Source organism: Musa acuminata, chromosome BXJ1-11 (genome assembly GCF_036884655.1).
Source record: "Musa acuminata AAA Group cultivar baxijiao chromosome BXJ1-11, Cavendish_Baxijiao_AAA, whole genome shotgun sequence".
Taxonomy (NCBI): Eukaryota; Viridiplantae; Streptophyta; class Magnoliopsida; order Zingiberales; family Musaceae; genus Musa; species Musa acuminata.
The window spans coordinates 5539826-5554204 of record NC_088337.1 but is presented as its reverse complement, the minus strand read 5'-3'; the positions used below and the strand labels follow the sequence as shown (position 1 = coordinate 5554204).

The 14379-nt window shown below is 37.7% G+C and overlaps 1 protein-coding gene and 1 pseudogene across 1 annotated transcript; both read left to right on the top strand.

Annotated features, from left to right (window-relative positions):
* Positions 1-733, top strand: part of LOC135596406 (uncharacterized) — a 59487-nt pseudogene extending 58754 nt beyond the window's left edge.
* A 511-nt stretch (positions 734-1244) lies between these two features.
* LOC103970574 (ATP phosphoribosyltransferase, chloroplastic) lies at positions 1245-14377 on the top strand. Its single transcript, XM_009384395.3, has 12 exons — positions 1245-1496; positions 4314-4548; positions 4643-4702; positions 5615-5728; positions 8124-8189; positions 8287-8394; positions 8479-8562; positions 11533-11634; positions 11740-11853; positions 11935-12015; positions 13657-13776; positions 13968-14377. Exons 2-12 carry the CDS (start codon positions 4321-4323, stop codon positions 14061-14063), a joined length of 1173 nt encoding a protein of 390 aa, XP_009382670.2. The 5' UTR covers positions 1245-1496; positions 4314-4320; the 3' UTR covers positions 14064-14377.
* Positions 14378-14379: the final 2 nt, after the last annotated feature.

The following is a 14379-nucleotide window of genomic DNA, read 5'->3' as shown; positions in this document are numbered from 1 at the left end:
GAGTAATGGTGACTGTACAGTCAACTTCATATACTGAATAAAAGTGAAATGATACAGTCAACTTCTTCACTCTCTAGGAAGGAAGCAGATGATTCCAACAAGGCAACTTCTGCAAGTGCCAAGAACTTGAACCACAAGAATATATTGGTTGGTGATTCAAAAGCATCTAATGTCACATCGGCCTCCATACCTGCTAGTAATGGTGACTTCAAAGAAACCAAGGCAGGTATGATCTTGAGCACTAGGTTGGAGAGCTCTCTTTCTTCTTACGAGGAAATATGTGGAAAAGAAATCAACATAAAGCAGGCTGTGCTAGGGAACCTAGCTTATGTGGAATTGTGTCTAGGAAATCCATTGAAAGCATTATCTGCTGCAAAAGAACTTCAGCAATTGAGACAATGTAGACATGTCAGAGCTCCTGTAACAATCGGTAGTAGGTGATTACCTTATACTAGAAGTTCGTACTGTATCAGAATTAGGGATTTATGTACCCCCACAGATAGCTGTTTGTAGAATAAACGTTCTTACATAGCGCATGGTGGTGCTGCACATTTATGTGTTTGAACTGTAGCCCAGGTTTAGGCAAAAAGAGAAGAGCTCCTTTCCCCATCATTAATGTTGTTCTCTCGTTTAAAAGATCTTCTCAATTCTTGTGATCAGCCTTCTCTGATATGCTGAGGTTGTCACGGATGGACTTAAACCATATGGGCTTTTTGGTGCAATGGTGTGGCAAACAAATTTCTGTAAGTTCTTGGAAATATTTTTTCCCTTTTAGTTCGGTTTTTATTGGAATTTCTTTCACTTCGATCTTGCAGTCAAGTTTTTTCCCACATAGATCCTTTTTTTGATGATATATATATATATATATATATATATATATAATATTATATTGTAAGAGAATGGGATGAAAATTGACTGACTCATAGATAGTTGAATTGAAGCACAAACCAAGGGTTTGGTTTAAGTTAATACAGAGTTAAAGGTGATTAAGTTAATCTGATGAATCGTTTAAACGTCCTTGACACTGTAGTCCTCCTTAATTATCATATTAAGTGCATGTCAATTTGGTTTAGGACAATCTTGTGTCCACGGACCGGGCGCAGAGTGGTTCGCGACGGCCCGCACCCGGTTCGAGGTAGCCCCGAACCGTGTTGGACGGGACGTTGCACGAATCACAAAGCGTAATGCACGTAGAGATCGGGACTCGTGGTGAACATGGTTACTCTTAGGTTTCCTAAAGGCGAACGTGGTGCGATTAACGCTCTCGAATCGCCGCAGGGGCATCATCCGAATCGATTCGGCTTCCGGCGGCGCACTCGGCGTTCCTTCATCGCCGCCGCATTTACCGAGCAGCACCACCAGATTCTCCGCCGCGCTCGCGAGCGCTCGTGCGGGATTCACTGCACTGCCCGCTTCTTAATCCGTCACGCCGACCGCAGCCTTCCTTCCCGTTCCATTCTCACCGAAGCTCCGCGACCAAGGACCAACCTTTCTGGGTATCTGCGTTCGCCCGAACCATTCTCCTACTCTCCGAGAGTTTAACTCGTCTCTTCTTCTATTTTCCTGGATTGATTTTGGTGGTTGGAGAGGTGAAGGAGTTCGGGGGCAATGGGACTGGGTCCCGATGAAGCCCCTTCTTGCTTTGTCAGCTTTTTATCTTGAAGCCGTTATGTCTTTATATTCCTCGCCCTGGCTTAAAAATGATGCACCTTCTTTAGGTTCATGTATGGTAGAGATGTTTGTTCCTCTTCTCTAGGTTTATGCTTTGTGTAGATGTTTCCTCATTTGGTTATATTTGAATATTTTTCGCCCCCAGTGCTACTTTTAGTATTTTCAACCAGTGGTTGTGACCAAATCTTTCTTCTAATCTGCAAATGAAGATGCCCATTCACTTACCTAGATGGAGAAAATCTTCTTTCTGATACAAAAAGTTTACTTGTTTGTAAAAGTTCCGTTATTTATAATTGTTATGAAGATTCATGGACGACTAATTGGAGTGGTTTTGGCCACTTTCTTCTGAAGCGGCGAATTTTTTGTTTGTACTTTAGTTATGGATTTACTTCAGAAAAAAAAAAATGAAGGGAAGTTTGTTGTAATGGTGAACACTGGCTTTTCAGATTTATGCTAAGCTGCTATACATGTAGGAATTTAATCATGTGGATGCATCTTCCTCTTCTTTTTTTGATGAAGTTTGACAAGCATTGATGTTCAGTAAATTCACCTTGTTTTTGGTTAATTCATTCTAAATAATGAGGAAGTCTGTCTGTACTGGGACAACGAAGAGTAGCGTGGCTTGAAAAGTGTCTTTCTTTCCCCGCTTGCTTCCTTGAGAGAGATTCCACTAAGGAGTGTAACCGTGCTTTATCGAAGAATCCTGCAGTCACTTTCTGCCACTTCGTGTAAGTAAAGCAAATCCGTCTGTACTTTGCTGCAGCACGAGAAGCTTTGGTGAAATGAATCAATCGACTCTCCCTGTATTCGTGGACTCATTGAACAAAAACTTAGCCAGTTCAGTAAACACTTAAGAAATTAGAATAAATTCACCTTGTGGTTGTATACATGGGGCATGGACCAATAGTCCCATGTAGGTTGTGACTTGAGTAAGTTTGTGGCTCCCCTTTTTCTTTGATGTGCCTTTTGCACAGGCAAGGCTATGTAGACCACGAGCCAAAGCTGATATTACCTCCAGGGAAAATAGACCATTGGTACACCCCTAATATAAGATACTTATTATTTAAAGGATGAAATGCATAAACTATAAAATTTTACATAGTCATCTTTGAGTTTGCTCAAATTGTATGATTTTTTTTGTCTTGAGTGAAGATCTTGTGGAATCAGATATTGTTGTCAAGAGATCAACTAATCTATAACTGTTTTTTCTTTCTGAGAGTTAGAAGGGAAACTACTTTTCAACTAAAAACTAACAAGGAAAGCAACTTCAAGCAAGTTGAAGTATATGACCTTCCGGATCATATGGGAATAATAAGAAGCTTTTGGATCAGATCAAGAACTGCTTATGGGCATAATAAGAAGCTTATGTGAGTATTTGACATTGTTCTACATAGATCCGGGCTAGTCCCATGTGGATCTGGCTTGACTATTTGGATCTGGCTAGATGCATGCGGATATGACCTTCCAGATTTAGGTTAGATCATCCAGCTTACACTTTCATAGATCAAGGTCTGATTTGTGCTAGTCCAGGTTAGATCTACATAGACCTAGATTGAATCTTCATGAAAACAACCTATCTCTGCTTGGTTCTAGGTTGGACGCTCACAAATTTAAGCTAGATCCATGTGGTTCCTATATGCTGTGATCCAGAGAGGTGGCTGACGGAGAGATGAACAACTTTTTTATATATGCCGCCTAGGATGAGGATTATGACTGGAGAAATTAATAAAATTTATGAGGGGAAGATGGAAGGTAGTTGATGATTTTGAGCTTATGAGAGCCTCATAGATTGATTTGGTGGGAGTTTGTCATGGTTACTATCTTCCTATCAACTTGGATTTCATAGGTCAGAGTATGAAATTGACTTGTAGTCTCAATTTGTTGAGTCAAAGAAGCCTTAATGTTTGCAAGAGAACAATATTCCTCGATAACCGGTTTTTAAACTCTATCATCAAACCTTTATGGAGTTGTAAATATACAGATCTTGTACTTGATTGATAACTGAACTCCTTTGATTTTTGCATATCTTATTAGCGTGTACTATGATGTGTACTGGCACTATATGTGCGAGGAGCAATGCCATTCTTATGTTTTAAACACATCATATTGTCCTTCAGCCACAGGCAGATCCTGAGCAAGTATGGTACTCTTTTGGTATTAGGATAATAGGATATTCATGAGGTGGACATCATAGCTGGTATTTGCTTATGTTGATGATTGACTTGGTGTCATGTTTGCATACTTGCTTAATGATTGAAGATATCATCTGGTGATTTGTTTCTTGCTAATCTTTGCCCAATCCACCATTAGCTACTTCAGACTTTTTTGCAACTTCACCATGAGTTCCATCAATCCGGCGAACCTTCGAGTGTCCCTCTACCGTCCACCAGAACAATGTCAACTGCAATGACGATATCTGTTTCATGGTTGCACTTTCCTCTCTTATTGACCACTTAGTTTGTGTGGCCATTGTCATTGGGAAAGTGACTTTTATAAACTTGGTTTTAATTTTTAACTAGATGTAATAAGGCTATGATTGTGATTGTACTTTAGATTGCGTCAACATTCATGTGGAGTATATTTTTATAAATTTGGTTTAGTTTTCCAAACATTATATTATTTGTTATTTTTTCTCTTCTCAGTAAGAGGATGACAACCTTCTTGGAGCCCTCAAGCTTCTTTCAGGTACGACCCTCCTCTGTTCGTGCCTTCTCCATGCCCTTCCGGTCATATGTCGTATGTTGCTCCAATGGCAACCCCTCCACGGTAGTGCTCCTTGGTAGTTCTCGTGATCTAGAATCACGTGAGCGTAAAGTTGTCCGCCTTGGTCTTCCAAGCAAGGGCCGTATGGCTGATGAAACGTTGAGCCTTCTTAAGGTGCCAACCTTCCCTCTTCTTGGATTAACTCCTATTCTATTTGATTCTTCTATTTTCCAATCATGCCTGACAGAGTTTTCTTTGTTGTTCTTAGAATTGCCAGTTGTCTGTAAGGCAACTTAATCCACGACAATATGTAGCTGATATCCCACAGGTGATTTTCTTTCATTGCTGATATCCTTTGTATTGTGACTTTGTTTACTCAATATAAGCACTGTGTTCATGAAGATGTGAAGATGGTAGCAATCTGCAAATGTCCTGGTTGTATTTTGTGTTGGCTTAGTACAATCACTATACTTTGTTTCAACAAGATCAATCCAAGTTTGTTTTGATTTATAAATAACATATATTTTTGTTTATAAATTATACATCATTGTACTGGCATTACTTGTAATGCTACTCTATAATTGGTATAAGTGCAACATATACATGCCTGATTACATTACATGTTACACGACTCTATAATTGATCCACTTGTTTTGTCATTTGATGGTATTCATCTTGTAGCCTTGTCAATCTTGTTCCTGGAGGAGTTGAATTATAGGTTTATCTTTAAGATGCAAAACTTGGAAGTCTGTTATACTTATGAATTGGCTACTCTGTTTCCAATGTTGATTATATTTATGGGCCTGGATTCCAAGTTTAAGTTGGAGATTAATTTAAGTACAGTAGCTAATGAGATACTATGTACTATGCAGGCAATCACCTACGGAAAAACATCTATGTTGCTATTTTCATTTTACCAGTTCTTTGATGTGGCTTTTAGGTTGAGGTATAAATAAAATAGATGAAACCATTTATCTACCACAGTTTTAGAGTTGCTAGTGACACTTTATTTTTTTTACCATCTTCGTCAGTTCTCTTTCTTTTTTTAAAAGGAAAATTCTTCAAGCTGACATAAATCTTACCATGCCTAGGTTAGCTTTTGTTACATGGCTTGTGACAACTGTAAATGTTTCTTTTTTCTTTATAACTTTTTCTTTCACCAGTTGTCACCCGAATTTAGCATCTTTTAAGGTAATGCTCATGTGTTATAGATTGTGACATCCACAAATGTTATTTTCAGCTCTCAAACTTGGAGGTGTGGTTTCAGCGACCCAAAGATATAGTTTGCAAAATACAGTCAGGTGATTTGGACCTTGGTATTGTTGGTTTTGACACAGTTTGTGAGTGTGGACAGGTAATTATGTTGTATCACTAATATCTAGACTATTGCTACTTAAATAATAGTGTATTCTGTAAACGCTAATGCTAGAAAGCCATGTTTATTGTTGATTTTTTATCAAACATTGCAAAATGGAGACTGGAAACCAGAGAAATAACATTTAGCTGCAATTTACAAAGCACCTTATTAGGTGTTATTTGTAAGTTAGGCATGCCTTTTGTAATATGTAGCTGTTTTCTAGGCTTGATATATAATGTCTATGGCTTCATAATATATCAGCTGGAATTGGCAAAATATTGTAAGTCAAATTCAAGGGCCTGTTACTGTTCTAGATTTATTATCCTAATCTTTATGTGATGCTGTGTGGTTAAAGAAATCAATACAAGTGCTTCAGTTTCCTTAGAGTCTGTTACAACCAACATGACCATTCTTGACCCTAGTTAGCCTATTTTGAAGCTAATTTCAAGCACATGACATACATAGACAGAGCAAATCTTCCATTTCTTTGAGTTTCTTTGCTTGGGCAAGAATGTATATTGACCATTTGGCCAGAGCCTCATGCAACCTGCTACCTATTTTTTAAGTTATTTGCACACAACTTTTAGTAATTATTTGTCTAGTTGTTGGTGATTAGTCTTTACTAGATTGTATAACTTTCCATAACAATGAAAGGATTACTTGAGATTGGATATCTGGTCAACTAATGCACTTTGCCAATACTTATTGAGAGTTTGAGATTTGTCTAAATCATACCTTTTTGACACATTCTTGCTGTTTGATCTGTAATTATTTCTGCTTCTACTCCTCTAGGGTTAGAGTTCTCCTCAGAAGTTATCTTTCATTTTTTCTTCTTTTAGTCTGATATTGAGGTCAAGAAGGGCTCTGAGATGGAAACTGTCAACTTCTGGAATAATCTGCTGTTGACAATCTGAAATTAGTCTAGGTCCACTAAGGTTGTTGCGACATTTAAAAAAAAAGCAGAGAGGTTCTAGTAATGACATCCAAAGGGAGTTATATTAGAACTTATTCAATATTCATCAGTTGATGTACTAATGACCTAGAGTATCTTTTCCTTTTTTGTTAGTTCCTCGTAATTGGATAAAGTTTGCACCCAAATTATGTGTTTGATTCTTGTTATAGATCTTCTCCGTTTCTTATCACAAGTTTGGGATTTGCACACTTGATACATTTTTCATGTATAATGATACAACAATTGTGAACACATAGGGTTAGGTTGATGTAACACTTCCCAGACCCCACATTGACAATAGCCTTGTGAATTAAGTTCACACTTTTTCTTTAGACATGTAATCTAGGGTTTTCAAGATAGATGGCATACTAGTGAGCATCATGGCAAGGGACATGAACCCAAACTGGTACATACATGAATAAAATATTTATATGATTATCAAATAAGCTATTTAATCAATTCTAGCAGATATATGCAACAATGAATGTCAATGGACAGCGAAATAGAACAGTGAAATATTATTAGGAGTTTAGGACCAACCCTCTTAACATCTGAGTCCTCCAACTTGAGGAGAAAAGACAACCCAAGGATCTAAACTAAGAAAAAGTGGTCACTTTATTGCTAAAAAATTAGTAAAACAAGAAGGATATATGTAGAACACTTGCAATCCTATATAGACTAATGCCAATTTGTACCTATATATTTATGTCAGTCATTTGGAGTGATAAGGTAGTGAAGCTGGATTCACATCCAGAAAATGTTGCAACTTTGTAATCTTATGTTAGAGTTGTAGGATCTCATAAGTCATCTAGAAAATCCAAAGATTGTTGGGAATAAGTCTAACTTCACCTTTCCTATGAACACTAGAGAGCACACTGGTAAGAGTCTCATGCACTGTGTCATCTCGTTTTTTCTTTTTCGGGGGTAACAGTTTAGCTGTGTAGATGGCTTGGAACAGGGGTTGGTATCAATCTTGGCTACATACTGATATAATATTTTGCTAGTGAGGATGGATCCTTGCTGAACCATGGACAGAAGACATCAAATAAGTGTAAAAGGTAGTGTCACAAATGATTGTGCTTTTTTTTCTTTTGCCTTATATATAGCTCAAATAAATCATAAACAAATTGAAGTTAGGGAAAAGTGAATTAGTTCAGGAGATTGATCTGCTGTGGTTTTGTAATGGAACATATTGTGACAGATGATTTTGATCATCTCATTGATAAAGGTTCTAACAAAGCTTGTTTGTTTCTTGATTGAAAACCTACTTATCAATTTCTATTTGAATCTAAAATTGCTGATTTAGAAATTCATCTGACACTATCATTGTTCAGTATGCTCTATGTTGAATTGGTTTTCTGGTTATCACTTTTATCAAGACTTGTATACATGGGTATTTTTTCTAAAACGATTTGGAATGTTTATATTGTAATTTTACAGGGAAATGATGATTTAATTGTAGTTCACGAGGCACTTGGTTTTGGAGCCTGTCGTTTATCAATTGCGGTTTGTATGCACTGGTTTGGTTGTTATTATTCAAAGGAAGATCTTTTGGTTTCTAATCTGGCTTTAAATTGAAAAAAGAATTGTAACTTCTACTCAGATTCCCAAGTATGGAATATTTGAAAATGTAAATTCCCTGGGTGAGTTAGCAAAAATGCCTCAATGGACAAAGGACCGACCTCTGCGGATAGAAACTGGATTCTCATACGTATGCTGTCTTCCAAGGTTTTTCTCTTTTGCTTCATTGGTATCCGGTGCTTAATTGTTGAGCTGTTAAACTCTCTCTGCACAGCTGGGGAACAAATTCTTTCAGGAGAAGGGTTTTGAGCATGTCAGATTTCAACGCTCCGAGGGGGCACTTGAGGCTTACCCTGCTGTAAGAATCCTTTTCGAACCTGTTTTCCCAGTGTGAACGAATTTTTATCTTTTTGTTGATAGGTAATATTGGCTCACAAAATATATATATATATATTCAAATATGTAATTGTGCTCACACATTTGAAACAATATATGTATATGTTCAGACAAGTGTGTTGTCGGGTTCTATGGAAGTTAGCCTTGCCTGCGATGGTAAGGTTGCTTGTTTGCATCCTGAGTAGGCTGCATGCATTTATCCTAATTCAATCCTGCAATAGGAGGAGCCTTGTGCACTAGGCTGTCCTTTATGTATTGTAGGTTATTATTATAACTTTTTTTTTTAAAAATTTGGTTTGGTCCTGGCCTCTTCTTTTTTAAATGTAGTTTGTACATTTTAGCTTGAGACGAATTTGGGGCTGACATTAGGGTCCCATGCCTCGTGTAACATTTGTCTACTTTTTAGTCCCCGAACTTTTAACACTCTGTCACGGGCTTAGCTGGAATTGCCTAAGTCGTGAGGCACCCTTGAGGCCAAAACGCGAACTTAGCTTGAGTTGCCTAAGTCGCGAAGAGCCCTTGCGCCAACTTCTCGGATTTAGTTAGGATTGCCTAAGTCATGATGTGCCCTTGCGATATGCTTCCGCAAAGGTTAGCCAATTTGCAACCTCACTCAGGTCCAGAAGGACCTGTAAAAGAGAAAGTTGATTAGTTCGAAAACGAGCAACAGACAAGTCCCAATGTTTCGTGGAAATGGAAGCTTTACAAGCAATTGAGCGAGCACCTTACGTGCATAAGAGAAAAGAGGGGAAGGAGGAAAACAAGGACTTTAGATGGTAGAACGAATAGTTGCAAGTCCACAAACAACTACTCACTGGGTGCCGAGCGCGAAGGCAAGTTCCCGTCAAGAAATCGTTGTGAAGATTGTTCAACGCCCGACAATATACCGAAGCCCCATCCATCCCTGTGCCACCCGGGGGGTTCCAGGGTGTTGAGATGGCTGACGTTTCGTGTGCAGCTGCAACTTGCAGAAAACAAGCTGTGGCATGCGAAAATGGAGTTGTTTTGGGCAGTTCGGCCCGACGAGGCGAGCAGTCGCACTGTAGTGCTGCAACCTGTTCGAACATGCATTTTTACAAGCAAAAACATATAAAACTAAGGCAAAACATGCTATCATGTCTCGGTACAAGCATGCAAAAGCGACGAACGGTTCGTTGAACGAAGTTGTTGCGGGTGCGCGACGATCGTTTGTGACAACTCATGTACCAGTTTCCTGTTAGCTCACTAATAACCTCATTTGGCATTGTACATTGTACTACTCTCATAGCCAGGGTCCAATTTGATAAATCGTTCTATGAATTATGGGTATTGTTAGGGGTAATCAATAAAAATCAAGTTCAATTTTTATATATGTATATGCACCTTTATGTGTGCGCTTATATAGTCAAAGCTTTTTAAATTTATGTTAAAATTCTTGTTCATTTCTTTGAGCCTTGCTAGGCTTTTGTGATTGCACAAACTAGATTAGAACTTTTGTAATCCACTATACTGAAGTTCTAAATACCAGTCAAATTTTGGTTTTTGTAATCTTTTGGACTGGTACAATATTAGTATACCAGATGGTATACCAAATGCCAGCCTATACCACTTGGTATCGTTGAATAAAATGATAAATAACAAAGTGAACAGTATCATACCAGTATCAGCCATATGATCTGATACAGATGCTTGGTTAGGCTGGTAATATTGCTTGGTACATAGAACACTTCTGTAAAAATTTTAGTTGCCAATTGTCTTATCAGTTAATTTCATGCCTCAGTTATGATGTTAGCCAAATGAATTTTCCTCGTCTTATGCCATATTTAAAATTACTTCCAATAAGTTATTAATAATTGCCAGTGACAGACAGTTCCCTTTTTGAATATATAGTTATACATGGAATTATGGGACTGCTTTCATGGTTATACATGTTCTGTTTCAGACACTAGTTGGTTTTGCAAGCTAAGTGGTGTATAAGTACTGTTGTGCTACCTGCTGTACAACTTTAAGTAGGTAGCTTCCTTTTCTGTTTTGGGAAATGAAAATAAGATTATACGCTATAGAATAAAGAAAATTGATAGGTTTAGCCAATGAGGATTTCTTTCCTTCAGGTGTTATTCTCCAAATAACAAAATATGTTCCAGAGTATTGTGCGACTGCCTTCTCTGTGAATCTTTATATCCTATTCTGATATCTAGATTTGGCACTTGGGGAATCTACTTTCTTTTCTTCATTAGATAATTTGATCGGTTGTTATTGATTGACTCAAGGATTTCAATTTCAGTCTGATGCCAGTTTTGATAATCTACTGGAGCTGTATAGTATCAGTATACTGATCCATATTGCCTTGTAACAGTTGAATAAATATTATCACGATTGGTACCAGACCATTTGGTATGACACCAATCTTTGCTCAAACTGGTAAATGTCACCAACCGGTATTTGAAACAATGGATTGACTCATATAAGTGAGTGGATTCTTTTCTTCCTTATGATCTTATACGACAACCATAACAACCATAATCCCTTGTGTCATGACTACTTAGTTGTCTGTGTAGCACTTAGTTGTGAATGTGTTGGCTAACTATTTTACGTTGGTTTTCCAACTATTATCTTCTGGGTATTAGATTTTTCAGTGGGAGAATACCATTATTCCTTTCAGTGTTGTGTAACTATTTTTGTTGCTTATTTATTTTAAACTTCTTTCCGTTTCCATTCTCTTTGACAAGTAGTTGAAATTGGAATTGCCATCAATACATGGACTGAATTTATACTTGCAACATCTTTGAGTTCTGTCTTGAGTGCCATTCGCTTGCTGCTCAAGCTAATATAAACATCAAATATTTGGATTCCTCAAATTTTCCATGAGAACTTATCTTTGCTTTGGGTAAGTTCATAGTCATACTTGTAACGGTAAACTGTGAGAATTTTCTGGTGTTTTATATTGTTTCAGATGGGCACAACTGATGCTATTCTGGATCTTGTGAGCAGTGGAACAACATTACGAGAAAACAACTTGAAAGAAATCGAAGGTGGTGTTGTTTTAGAAAGCCAAGTACGTGCTAACCTTTTAATATCACTTAGTGCTATTACCTATGGAATTAAAAAAGATTAGTTTATTTTCTTTTAATCCGCTTCTGTTACGTTGTCTGTTCTGCAGGCTGTGCTTGTTGCAAGCAGGAGATCCTTAAACATGCGCAAGGGTGCATTGGAAATTACTCATGAGATACTTGAAAGGCTCGAGGCACATTTAAGGGCAATTGGGGTAGTAACGGTACGGCGAACAGGTTTTTGGTTGTCATGATCATCTTCTTGTTTTCTTTTGTTTATTTGTGTTTCCATGATATAATGCAAGGTCGTCGCAAATATGAGGGGCAATAGTGCTGAAGAAGTGGCTGAGAGAGTTCTAAGTCAACCATCATTATCTGGCTTGCAGGTAAATGGTACACTAAACCAAGTCCAGTTATTAATATAATTCCTGATGCCCATATCCTAGGGACCTCTACTGCTGCCTTACCACTGCCTTGTCACAAATCTGTGCATCATTACTGCTGCTGAAATAGAGAGGGATTCCTGTGTTTTCTTGGTTTTGAAATCCTCTAGATCATCTCCAAATAGAAGGAAAACTACAGTTCTCACAAATGCCCCATCCAGTAATGAGGAGAAAAAAGAGATGAAAAGAGTGCAACATAGTTTGCTGTAACAGTTTCAAATTGGTTACAGATGACATGACTTAGTAAAATATTCTCTAGCCAATTTAACTTTTTGATGCTTATGGGGATGAATAGGGCAAAATTGAGTCAGCCAATTTAGTATTTTCCCTTTGAATTGTTATCTATAGCTTAACCTAACCTACTAAGTTGATTTCAGTAGGCTCTCCAAATTATGACTATAGGTCTCCATTGTATCCTTGTTGAGCTTTGGCTGTAAACAATGTTTTAAACAAAACCAGTATGGTGTTGTGAGTTGAGCAGTCTAGCAACCTTATCTCGTGCTATATCTCTTGGGATCACCAGAAACAAAGCAGGATACTTGATTTGATACTGATACTAGTTGGTTGGATAGGTATGGTATTGGTTTTTAGTATACCATGTGCCAGTATAGATTATATGTGGGCATTGATGGGACCAGCTGGTATCATATTTGGGCCTGTCCTTTCCCTTTTTGATGCATGTTTGATCCCAACTTTTTAATATATTTTCATGACCTTTATGAACTGTGTCATGTAAAAATAGAAGTAAAACATCATACTGGACTGGTCTTTTGAAGGTTTTCACCTTCAATGCATATTTGACCCCCGTTGTTCTAAATTTTTTTATCTATCATTTATTGTATCATGAAAACAAGGAAACTAAAACTTCCAAAAACATAAAATTAATTTCCATACAAGTTTAATTATTCATGCGAGGTTAAGATATTTTTTAGATTCATAAGTTTATAACGTACATACTTGAGTATATGATACATTTTTTGTAGGCTCCTAATACAAAATGAATGATATTGCTTCCCTAGTTAAATGATCTTAGTAGACTTTGTGGTACATGTTGGCATTATCATAGTAACTTCATCACTGGATAATGGCCCTATATATTACAGACTTGATATGCTTCTCCATCTGATAAAGATGGGAGAGGGGCAATGGTTCCATCTGCAATTGAGCACCAACACTGCTATCACTTTGCTTCTCTAGTGGGCAATAGGAGGCCTCCGCACTCTTAGCTAGGCTCCCTCTCATTTCCTCAAAGTCGGTATCTGTCTTCTCCTTACCTTTTCCCTTCCTCTCATAAATTTTCATAGACTTGAAGCTATGATCTTTCATCCTAGGTACACCAGTAAATCTCTGCTCCATGTGCCACCTACCTCTCTTAGGTTGTGGCAATGCGGGCACTAGCCATCATGATTGATTCTATTGACATCACTATCGTCGGCTTTACAAAAAGTGATATTTCTTAATATGCTTGCAATTTGTGGTTTTCTTTTCTTTTTGGCAATTTATTGGAAGTATTGTCATTGATGGATTTCGTTGCTCTTAAGTTGCTTCTGTTGATTTTAAACTTATATTGATTCATTGAAACAGGGGCCTACTGTAAGTCCGGTGTTTCGCAGTCGTGATGGCAAGGTCGTATTAGACTTTTTTGCGATTGTCATATGTGTTCCCCAAAAGGAACTTTACAAGTCTGTTCAGCAACTGAGATCAGTGAGATGCCTTCCAAAACATGGATTCTATTTATACATCTATTTGTGCTATCTTGTCTACTTGGATTGTCAGAACCTATTCGAGAAACTCTTTCATTTAATCTATTCAACAACCATAAAGCGATATCTAGCTTTTTGTTGATTACTGCACGCTTCCAAGATTATTCATCTCAACCTCTTCGTCTACTGCAGATCGGTGGCAGCGGGGTCTTGGTTTCTGACCTGACTTACATTTTCGAGGAAGAGACCCCAAGATGGCGCAGGCTTCTTTCTGAGCTTGGATTATAATCCTCGTCATCAAGCACTTTGCGGTGTTATCTATTTCGTAGCAACAAACTAGGATCTGAGCATCAAATGGAGTCCATTTATTTAGTTCATGTATAATACTCGGACACCAAAGTTAAATCTTTCTGATTATGTTGATGAACTTTTCATGGACTACTGGAGAACACGGGTTGTGCATAAGCATTGTGGAATGTGTCGACAACACGGGTCGTGCATAAGCATTGTGGAATGTGTCGACATATCGAGACATGCAGCATTTCTTAGAGCTCATGATGGAAATTTCACTGTAATAAATTAGTAGAATTCGATTTCTTTTATC

Bases quoted from the DNA above. Each gene is read 5' to 3' on its own strand.
- LOC103970574 (XM_009384395.3), top strand. From the start codon at position 4,321: ATGACAACCTTCTTGGAGCCCTCAAGCTTCTTTCAGGTACGACCCTCC. The intron at 8,563-11,532 runs GTAAGAATCCTT...ATATTGTTTCAG, and splicing joins CACTTGAGGCTTACCCTGCT to ATGGGCACAACTGATGCTAT. The intron at 13,777-13,967 runs GTGAGATGCCTT...CGTCTACTGCAG, and splicing joins CTGTTCAGCAACTGAGATCA to ATCGGTGGCAGCGGGGTCTT.